We start from the raw sequence: 11,393 nt of genomic DNA, 5'->3' as shown, positions 1-11,393 counted from the left end.
TGGGTTTGACTAAAAATACTTCAGGCAAAGGGCGAAATTGAAATGTATTTCGGGGATTGCCTGATGGCTTTGGCCAAACCTAGGATAAACCAGTCCTTCCGCGAAGAGACTGTGTATCGGACTTTGACTATAACATCTATACAATTTTATACCTGCTCAGTACTTACTACAAATTGTTGTATACAGGGTGAATTTTTAAAACGGGCCTTCAGGGCCAAATCCGAAACTATAAGGATTAACGAAAAACGCTGAAAGGAGTTACGAGGCCGATTTTGATAAAAACTAAAACTGCATCATTACTTTTTTAAAATAACTTTTTACCTAGCCGGAAATCGAACGAGTTCATTTTGAAAAAAAAAATGCACCCTCTATATTATTCCACTATCTGATAGTGTTGCTTATAAGGATCAAAATCTGGAAAGTAATGATAAATGACAAACTAAAGGAAAACCCTCAATTTTAAGAAAATACATATTTTTCCATATTAATTTGGCAGTTAAGTTTCCGCCATTCATCAATTTAAAAATTTCGTGTATTGACATTTTTTTGGCTCAATGTTTCTAATCATTCGAAATGGACGTTTTGTTTCCCAATAATTTATATTTTTATGTCCGACTTAGCTATGGGCGGAGTTTCGCTTAATACAGTTGTAAAGTTGACAATTTGCGAGAATTACTTTTTAGAGTCAAATCCGAGTGATTACTAAAAAAAGAGATATAGAAAATCATATTTATCGTTGAAACGAAGTTGTAAACAACAAATAATAAGAATTTACTATTTAAACAGTTATCTATTTTCATTAAAAAATAAATCCTAATAACGGCGGTAACTTATTTGCCAAACTATTACTTTCTCATACTAAGCCATATGTCATAGTTATAGCATCGAATAATTAGTTGTTTAACCAACAAATTCTTCATTGGTATGACTTATGTATGTTTCTAAAGAATTATACATAAATCATTTGTTATGTATAATCCTTAAGGATTAGTATGCCAATGTATGGAAAAATACGTATTTTCTTAAAAATTTTCCTTTTCATTTAATTTGTCACATAACATTACTTCCCAGAATTTGATCCTTATAAGCGACACTATCAGATAGTGAATAAATATAAAGGTGTAATTTTTTTCAAAATGAACTCGTTCGATTCCCGGCTAAGGAAAAAAATATTTTAAAAAACTAATGATGCAGTTTTAGTTTTTATCAAAATCGGCCTCGTAACTCCTTTCAGCATTTTTCGCGAATCCTTATAGTTTCGGATTTGGCCCTGAAGGCCCGTTTTAAAAATTCACCCTGTATACCGTAAATAATATTTATTTTTACTCTATCACTTAACATAACACTGTTAGAATCCGCGCCAAACTGCTAATCCGCTCAGAATATAGAAACAAGTCGCGTCGCAATAGCAAATTGTAAATATTAGCGTGCGCACCCCGCTCTCACCCATGGGTACATAGCTGCGTTAGTGTGCCCTATAGTATGCAGTATATGCTTAAAGTTGTGTTCGACCTCATTGGCTCTCTCACTACACCTGCGCGCAAAAACTTCAGAACGGACTAGAACTTTGGCACGGACTATACCAACCTGCACAGTGCTCGATGAACTCCTCCGTCAACGGCACGGTGAAGTCCCGGCGGTGATCAAAGCGGAACGTGAGCAAGTGGTGTCGTGGCGAGGCCGTGGCGGCGGCGGCGGTGGTCGTAGCGGGCGGCGGCGCGGCGGGCGGCGCGGGCGGCGTGTCCGCGCTCACGTGCGGCGGCACCACCACCGGCTCGCCGCCGCCCCACAGCGTGTACTGGCAGAACACGAAGTTGGACAGCGACGGCGGCAGCCCGGTCGCCTGCTTGATCGCCACGCGGATCGTCACCTGAACGGACAGACACGATGTAACGTTGCACTCTCTAAAAGTTTCGTGCAATATTTTTTCACCTGAATGCATAGAGTATGGGTCTGGGATGTTACAATGCAGTCTTAAATTTTCATACGATATGTTTATATACTAGCAAAAAAATGTTATTTAAGGTCAACAGAGCATGATCATTTGAGTTAAACACGAGTAATTGCTGCAACTTTATCTATAAAAATTCTTCTTGAAAATTCGCCTTTTCGATTAGTTTTAAAAATAAAAAAGCTAGTTAAATAGTACAATCAGACTTTTTCACTAATATTCTCATTAGTAAAAATATCATGTGCGAGATTTTAAAATAAGTAGACATTTTAAATTAAAAACTAAATAATAAATGTAAGACCTGTTGCGTAGCCTGGTCAACCGGTTCGTCGTCATCCCGCATATCTCCGGAACTGTCCGAAGCCGCCTCGCAAATACGATCTTGTGGAAACTGTCCGGCCACGCGACTTATTTCAACCTGTAATAATTGTCAAATTAAATATCTACTCTTCCCAAACAAAATACCAAAGCATCACATAATGTATACAAATCAGTAAGAGAGGCTTAAAATAATTACAAGATAGAATACATGTTAATAACAGATTATGTAGTATACCTGCAATCTCCCCGCGACCTCGCCCTGCTGGCTGATGATGGGTGTGTGGTAGTCTAACGTGACGTCATGGAAGAGCGCCTCGAGGAATATGTTCGCGACGCCGATCAGGTTGTGGTTCTCCTGCGACTCGTAGAACGGGTCCAGGGTCTTCTCGCTTTGATCCTGCAATGGTTATGTTCACAATACATTTCGGGCAGTAATGCTAATAGTATAGAGAATATAACGTTATGCAATGAAATGTTGTGATATCTACAACACATGTTTCTATACATATATATTGTGTAGTTGCAGTGCTATGTGTACGAATACAGCGACATTTTTATGGTTTCCAGTAAACTTAGGGCTCATTTCCGAAAAAAGCTATTTACACAATATTTAAGATTTTTTCTTTAATGAATATTTATATAGCCTTTTATTACCAGAGTTTGTGATTCCAGTATTATTCGTGTACTTTAAAATTCCATTTATTTTTAATAAAATCTAGCACATACAAAAATGCGCCCATAAATCAATCATAATATCCTCGAATAAGAACAAATTCGAAAGCAGAAACTTCCTATAGTGTTTATGATTTCATCGTCATAAATATACGAACGGCGTCATTATGTTACTGCAAGTAATTCCTACCATCAATGAAATATCACAATTATTACATTAACTTTAAATTTATTTTTTATCCCGACTATGCATAATATTGAACCCGTAATGCAATATTCTTGATCTCTTACAATTCACCAAAAGATTCTTCACAAGATGAGGTGCCTATTTGAAATGAATTTACAACAGAAAACACGGACATAACAAACACATTTACATGATAAAACATCCACAACAGCTAAATGAAATGGAATGAAATGTTATGTACGAATATATACATAATATGATGACACAGCTCATATTCAACAGCCATCTAACGTTCGGATGATAAGTGATTGTCTACCGCTAACGATGTAATTAAAGTACTAAACGCACCCTCGGGCTTTCGGGCTGTATTTGTGGTGGCTCCTGAAATCGAAGTGACACTTTTATGCTGATTTACTACATACTATCGTGGAGTGAATTAACGTTAGTTTTACTAAGTGCGCCAAATAAAGCTAGGTATATATGTGCGACCATTTTTATTTAGTTTTTTATTATGAGATAATGTCATATAAAATACTGAATATGGTATTGTTTCGACGATGAGATTAATTCAGCTGTTTTATTATTTTTAAGGTATGACCAAAATAAAATATACTTAAAGTAATAAAATGTCATTTTTTTTTTGAGTTTTTAAACGAAAAAGATATTTCATTTTAAGTTCTGGAACCAAAATTCAATGCAATATGTGAGCAACAATTTTTTGTCTCGAATTACATGTCGTCGATCTGTCATGAGTTATATCCCAGAAAAAGAACACCACTCGAATTGTTAGCATTCCTGAGATATTAAGATACATCTCAAACTGTATGTATAATAGCATGAACACAAACACCTACCGGTTCGAGTTGCTCCTCAGCTCGTTGCTGGCGACGTCGCCAGTCGTCGTACATGTCGCGCATGTCCACCAGCTTGTTGTCCAGCTTCTCCATCGACCACACCTGCCCGCCGCGGTTCGGCCGCCGCACCATTATCGCAGGCTCCGATACGAACGCGCCGCGCTAAGGACAAACATCAATATGTAATGTTGTGGGTCCGTGATTCATTCTATTCTCAGATGCAGAATGTGATAAATGGTAAGACATAATTAGTAGACTAGTTACACGGCATTTAAGGTAGAACTTACTCTGTCTCGTGTAGTACGTAGTTTGAAATAAATATCTATGAATAGGACAGAAAGTATTTAGGACAAAGGGATTATTGTCATTAAGACATAATGTAAATACAACTATTATTACTAGGGCAAATAAGTTAATTCTAACTAAATTGAGTCCATATATGAGGACTAAACTGAAAAGTGTTACATAAATCTCATATACAACCTTAAAATCAAAACATAACATCCACTGCCATAAAATTAAAATAGATATATCTGAAGGTACCATCAATAACTTACAAGTACCTTGCGATTGGGGCTCAGGTTCTGCGGGGGGATCTGCAGCGTGACGCTGAAGCGTGTGTTGCGGCGCATCTCCTCGGCGAGGAAGTTGGCCTCCTGCACGAGCGCGTTGGCGCGCAGGATGTCGGCCTTGAGGCGGCCCAGCGAGCGCTTGAACGTGTCGTCGCGCTCCGCCGCCCAGCGCTCCACGCGCGCCGCCGTCGTCGGCGTGCACGCTGTCATCTTGCCTACGAAATAAATGTTACTCATCTACAAAATTGGTATAATAATCCGCTTTAAGCATAAAAAAATACATTATGTACTGAAAACTATATTTCTTACATCTTTTTTAAGTATATGTAAAATATACATTCATTAACTCCTTTAATAGAAAAACCTTCGCCTTTATATCACTAATTTATTTTCCTTTAAATTATTTGAATCTCAATAACATTTATTCCTTTTTTATATGTGTGAAAAGAAAATCTTTATGTGGATCTAAGACTTCTAAAAATACTTTTTATAATTCGAAATGAATGTCCCAGAAATTTATATGTAATAATGGATAATAATGAATGATTAATAATAAAATTTGGTCACACTAACCCAGCTTCAGAGGATCGTAAGAGTACGGAGGATATGGAGTAGACGGCGACAGTATGTTTCGCAACTGTTGAAATTGTCTTTCATATTCTTGACGTTGCTTCTCCAAAGCCACTGCAAAAGAAGCAACAATTACATTCATTTTAGAAGAGTAGGAATGATGATGCTAAAAAAATTCCACACCCAATATTGGAGGGTAGTAAAATAATAAGAACGAATGAATGGAATACGTATTTATACTATTGTACCGAAGCATAAGTTTTTACGCAATATATGCAGATAGATTCAAACCTTGTTTGTCTTCTTCGTGTTGTTTTTCAAGTCTGGATATGGCGGTTTGAATGGGATCGTTGCTCAGTTCGTTCAGCATGATCTCGTCCCGAGCGAAGTTGTAGTCGATGGGTTGCGCCGGAGTTTGTGGTTCGGAGGCGGCAGCTGAATAACATAAAATAAATAAATGCTATTATTTCAAAGTAATATTTGCGATTATCACTAAATTTCACTTCATGATATTTGTAACAACATAGAAACCATAAATTAGTTACAGATATAATAATACCATTTCTTTGCGTTAATGAATAACTTATTATAGTGCTAACTAAACTTGGTAGGCTGTCTTATTCTCCTTGTGCGTGGAATTAACTTTTGAGGTCATCGACCGAGAATATATTTGAGAAATTGTAAAATTACAGAAAACGAGACAGTTAACAGCACTTGCCATCACTGTAAGGTTATTATTTGTTTTTGCGTTACACATCTGTAGCATATGAAGATGTAGTGATTCCTGGAAATTCAGAAGTATTCAGCGTCAACTACATTAAATCGTCCCATAAGTGTAATACATACATTAGCATGACATACCTGTGGCCTGCTCCCCGCACACGGTCGCGACCTTCGGACAGTTCACCCTGAAGAAGTGATGATTCCCCCACAGTATACGATCGGCATGTCCGAGCCTCACGCGGGAGGTCACCGGCGCTCCGTTAACGAAGCACCGCGCGGCGCCGAGCGGCTCCATGTATAACCCGCCGCCCTCCACGATCACGAGGCAGTGCTGCGGCTGGATGCCCAGCCCCGACAGCTGGATGTCCGCCTCGCTGTCCGCGCCCACCAGCGTGTGATCCTGGAACGTGTCATCAATGATATAACCATATTGAAGCCATTGATCAATTAAAATAAAAAATACTTGAAGTTAAAGTGATAGTGGGTTAAGGGAGTAAGAAGACTGTCTCTTCTTAATAAGGTAGTGTTTTCACTTGGATTCGACCACATGGGTTGAAATTCCAGGTAACGACAACCTGCCAGCTGCCGACGTAGGACTAACTCGAGTCAACCGACGTATTGCAATCCCACATTTATTATATCTATCAACTTATGAGATGTTTTTCAATAATTAATGAATAGGTAAGTCCATCAAATTACATTCTCAGGTACTACAATTAAAATCTTAGCACTAGAATACAAAACTAACCTTCAAATAGTACACCAGCAGTTCATTGAGTGACGGATCAGCATTGAGGTTCACCAAGTAATACTTGTTCTTTTCCACTTTGATCCCGCTGGCCTGCACACTGATACCCATTTTTTCTAGAGCCTGTTGTCTTTCGCTTTGTACTCGACCTAGAAAAAATAATGTTAACTTATAATATTAATAATGATATGTAGTCGCAAATTAGCTTGTACTGATTTATTTAAAGATTGATGGAACCGATGGAGACTGGACCTAATTTATCGACTACGTATTTGTAAATCTATTTACTACTTGTCAAACTGCAACTAAGAATAGAGATAAACTCCTACATTCTATAGGAGTATTTAACGATTTGAAAATTTTCATCTAGTTGCGTCTGAATCTATTAGCCGATAAAATTACATCGGAGCTGATTGAATTCTGTACCGCCCTTGAAAATTTAATCAGTGACTACAAAGCCCATTAAGAATCTAGTTCTATACATAATAAATAAAGTTAGTTTCATACACACCGGTTTCAACAAGTTTCTCTTCCCAAGTGCGAGACATCTCCTTCATCAAGTGTTCACTTTGCGCCAACTGTTCATGGACATCTTCACCCACGGGAGAACCCTAGATTAAACAATACTAGTTTAAATACAACAAAACAACACAATACAATATGAAAAATCAAGACATAAGGAAGCTTTTTATTTCTTCGTCAAATCAAATAATTTTTTTTTTATTCAAAATAGGTTCTTTACAGAGCACTTTGAAAGTCAATACAACTACCACCACTTCACAAGGTGTTTCGTTATGGAGAAGAAGCGGCGAAAGAAACTCCATGAATCACAAAGTTATATGCACTAAGATTCAAAAAAATTGTACACTCATTTTAACAATACCTTAACTTTTTAGGATTACATTACTAACAAAACAAGTGTTTACGTTAGTAAGTTTTATAGAATGGCGCGTGCCTTAGCACCTAGCTCTAAATTTAAAGTGTGCTTTAGCACTCCTTGTCTTAACAATTTTAACGGTTGCCTATATCTGAACACTACTTAACATTAACTTACTTCTCAACATTTTCCAACATCGCCTTACTTCTCAACACTTCTACTAGCCAACTATAAGCTATAAACACTCACGGTGGCGTGCTTGAGCATCTCCTTGAGCGCCTCGACCTCCTGGCGCAGCTCGCGGATGATCCTCGCGTTGGGGTCCTCGTTGACCACCGCGTGATTCACGATGCGCTTCGCGCGGTCCGCGTAGCGCAGCGTCGACAGCGTCTCTTCGTAGTTGTCCGCCGCCGGGGATATTGTCGCCACCTGTTCGTTTAGTTAGTTAGTTGGTCATTTAGTTATTAAAGTTAAACATAATAGGCGCGCTATAAGAGGGGAAAAAGTATTGGTGAACCAATTTTTTGTAACGAACGCCTTATACGCCGTATACGAGAACGCCGAACGTAATATTTTTTTTTCACTTCTTGCTCGTGTATAAACTGATACTGTATATTTTAATACTATTTTTGCTTAAGAGTTAGAAATGCTTACTATTAACGCAAGAGTAAAAAGGGTTGAAAATATTGTGTTCTACTAAAAATTAAATCGATATAAAAAAGTCTGCTACATAATAATTTACCACCTGTTCTTAACTTTTTCACTTTAATCTTGTATGACTACTTGTAAAGTATATTAAGAGATACTCACCATGACAGTCTTGCTATTGCCGCCCAGGTTATCCTTCAGCAGCCAAGTGAGCACTGAGTCGCGATACGGCACGAATTTGTCCTTGTTGGTCTTTCCGGACGACTGATCCGCCAACTTAGATATCACGAGGCCGAGAGTCGTTAGAGACCTGTAACAAATATGTGTGATGAGAGCTATAATAAACTAATGTAAAATTCACAATACATATTTAACAATTCTTGAATTTATTTATGCTTTTTGAAGTGTTCAAATACAAAATTAAACCATGAAAGGATTACTCATGGATTGCTAAATAAGTTGTAAGAAAATCCGTGACTTGTGTAGATCAGTGATCTATACAAGTAGCACGCAATTGGACGAGTGATCTATAATGATGGTAACAAAGCAGTTGGAGCCGGTTATCGGCATAGCTCTTGTTAAACCTTATCGAAGGCTTTATTTTTTTTTTATTAGACGATGCGGGGATGGGCCCAAAGCCGTACTTTCCTCCAAAAATCCGCATTAAAGGAACATAAATTTATTTTAAGCAACGTGATGGACGATGCCTCTGCCGCAAAATTTAAGCGCAGCAATAGTGTGTTATCGCCCAACAAAATGTAAAATGAAAACCCCGAATTGTTAATATTACAGAATTGTTAGTACTACAGATACAATTTGTTATTTATTTATCATCGGTTACAAAATAAATTAGCACAATGTAAATAAGCCCATAAACGGATTACGGGCGACTAAAATTCTGAAACCCGAAGCCGTATCGTATAAGCAGATTACCTTTACGTGAAATGCACACATTAAATGACCACTATATTTAAACAATGATAATCCCTTTAGAACCCGTACGATAATACAAATTTGAAACTGTGAAACTAGGTAAAGTTGCTTTTGATCTTATATATAGGTACATGTGGTATAACTGGCGTAACTTCGCCTCCTTCTAGCAAAACTTATTCCCAAATGAGACATTCACTCAAAAGTCTGAGAGATGGGTTTTCTCTTAGAAAGATATAAGCATAATGAATTATCATCGACTCTTTATTATACCACGACTTCTCTTTTCAGTTTCAGGATGTCCTGTAAGCTTTACACATATTTGAAAGGATTTTTTTTAGTATTAAGGTTTTCCTAGTAACATTTTTGTTCACTTTTAAATCAATTGATGATTCGTTTGAAACACACGTTTAATTTAAGAAATGGGAGGTGTACAGCATGAACAGCCAAATATTCTGTCAAAGGGCTATTATGGAACAAGTGAGATGGAAACAGTACTTTGTATTACTTTGTAACGCGGAGAATCTAGGTAACCAAGCAAAACCATATGCAAATCAAGCTCACCTTAAGCCTTACACTAATCCAATCACCCTCAATCAAAGTGACGACATTGTTTTAGGCGTCATCTACCCTTATTACTAGCATAACCAGAGGGTGGGAAAATATTCACTTCATTTCAGGTATCAAATGAAACTTACTTGTTAATATTAGAGCCTTCTTTGAGCCTGTCTCCCACCGCACCGGTCTTCACCGCGCGTTCAGAGCCGGCCAAGTCCACCAGCGAGAGTCGAGCCACCTTCTCTCCGGTGACGCCGGTGGCTGTGTCGCACAGCGTCTGCGTGAGCACCACGCTGAACACCGCGTGTGAGCGCGACGACTCGCTGTTCATGTTCGTCGCGGCCACCGTGCGCGACTTGTTGCCTTCCGTCATCAGGTTGTCGATGTCCTGGGGAGAAAAACGGTCGCGTTAAAATTTGGTTATTAGTAATTGACCATTACGACCGTTTCTCTTATTTCTGTGAATTTTGTTTGGAATCAAGTCATCAATCAGTATGAGAACTATAAAAGTAACATAATCGAATCATATTATGGCTTTTGCCTATTATATGGGTGTAAAAAGAGTTTATTTCTTTAATTCCTTCAGAAAGCTGTATACTGTTGTTTTCTTTCCCAATTCCTTTGTTTTGGATGCGAGTACGTAAATCATGGCGCTACGTCAGCCTCATACGACCATCGTAGCTAACACACGTATCTACCTAATACGCTCCCGGTGCGTACATAAACGTGGCTTTCCGCCTTATTTTTCCAACTTTATCCCTTTATTACCCGGTCATTTTATCATTTCGCCGTCGTTCTGTTTGTATTGGCTCATGCGATACACGCGCTCTGGGAGACGAAAACAATGTCCCGGGAACACGTGTAACCGCGCAAACATGTAGTTAAACGTAGGCGTAGTTCGATAAATCCTGTATGGCTATGTCTTTTCATACGAGAGCTCCGTCCATATAAAGAGAAAATATTTCATTATTCTTGAAAAAGTGATTAATTTTCATTACCTATCATCGTTATCTTCAACTATTTTTATTTTACTGCTCCTCTCAGACCCAGAATGCTTTATATAGATCGCAGGTTACTTAATGATTTCCTCTAACATAAAAACAAGTGAAAATGGATTCCTATTAAGACATAATTCGAAAATTTTGAGGTACCTGGAATTCTAAATTTAAAACTGTGCGTGAAAGGCCGAATAGCGAACCAATATGCTATATGTGGCCAGTCTACTGGCTACTGGATAGCAAATCATAGAATTACCGTCGAAAAAGCTCTACAAAAGAGGCCAGTATTGGCACTTCAATTAGGAACAAAAAAGGAGATGAACAAAAACTTAATTACGCGCCACGATTTGCTCTCCAGTCGAGATTGATTGCCAAAAATAACTGCGTCAAAAGGCATCACAGAAATGTGAGGAATGAATACCATCTAGACTGAGAGACAATTTGAGATTATTTTGTTCGGAGTGTTATACTTTATTACTTTTACGGTACGAAGATATCGTCATCAACCCATTACTGTCTCATGGGTGAGATAGATTCAGGCCATAGTCTGCCGTGCGAATTAGTAGACTTTCACACTTTTTGAAAAGAACTCTCAAACATGTAGGATGGTTCAAAATGTTTTTCTTTCCCGTTAAATCAAGTGATTAATTTATAATCCGCACACACCTTACAAAAATCAAAGGTGCTTTTAGTTGTCTCGGATTCAGAGGCCGCAATTCTAATAATATGCAGCCTATAGGTATGTTTATTTGGGGAGTAATATTTATTTGTGTGTCGTACACTG

The 11,393-nt window shown here is 38.1% G+C and overlaps 1 protein-coding gene across 12 annotated transcripts in view; it reads right to left on the bottom strand.

The window, feature by feature from the left end:
• Khc-73 (Kinesin heavy chain 73) overlaps window positions 1–11,393 on the bottom strand; it is a 176,277-nt gene that overhangs the window by 22,607 nt on the left and 142,277 nt on the right. For 6 of the 12 annotated variants that reach the window (XM_073083972.1, XM_073083989.1, XM_073084013.1 and 3 more), the window contains exons 6-19: window positions 9,752–9,999; window positions 8,286–8,433; window positions 7,725–7,904; window positions 7,110–7,209; window positions 6,599–6,747; window positions 5,989–6,250; window positions 5,419–5,562; window positions 5,131–5,241; window positions 4,543–4,772; window positions 3,986–4,147; window positions 3,480–3,512; window positions 2,508–2,669; window positions 2,253–2,369; window positions 1,588–1,870 (exon numbers count right to left, since the gene is read on the bottom strand). In XM_073083972.1, coding sequence (XP_072940073.1) covers window positions 1,588–1,870; window positions 2,253–2,369; window positions 2,508–2,669; window positions 3,480–3,512; window positions 3,986–4,147; window positions 4,543–4,772; window positions 5,131–5,241; window positions 5,419–5,562; window positions 5,989–6,250; window positions 6,599–6,747; window positions 7,110–7,209; window positions 7,725–7,904; window positions 8,286–8,433; window positions 9,752–9,999 — 2,329 coding nt within the window. The remainder of the gene's footprint in view (window positions 1–1,587; window positions 1,871–2,252; window positions 2,370–2,507; window positions 2,670–3,479; window positions 3,513–3,985; window positions 4,148–4,542; window positions 4,773–5,130; window positions 5,242–5,418; window positions 5,563–5,988; window positions 6,251–6,598; window positions 6,748–7,109; window positions 7,210–7,724; window positions 7,905–8,285; window positions 8,434–9,751; window positions 10,000–11,393) is intronic. The other 6 variants (XM_073084005.1, XM_073084048.1, XM_073084059.1 and 3 more) reach the window with 3 other exon arrangements.

Source organism: Epargyreus clarus, unplaced genomic scaffold, assembly GCF_041222505.1.
Source record: "Epargyreus clarus isolate Ecla_fem2 unplaced genomic scaffold, WU_Ecla_fem_2.2 ptg000003l, whole genome shotgun sequence".
In the NCBI taxonomy this organism is placed as follows: domain Eukaryota; kingdom Metazoa; phylum Arthropoda; class Insecta; order Lepidoptera; family Hesperiidae; genus Epargyreus; species Epargyreus clarus.
Note: the sequence above shows the minus strand (reverse complement) of the source record. Positions and strands in the feature narration are given on the sequence as shown.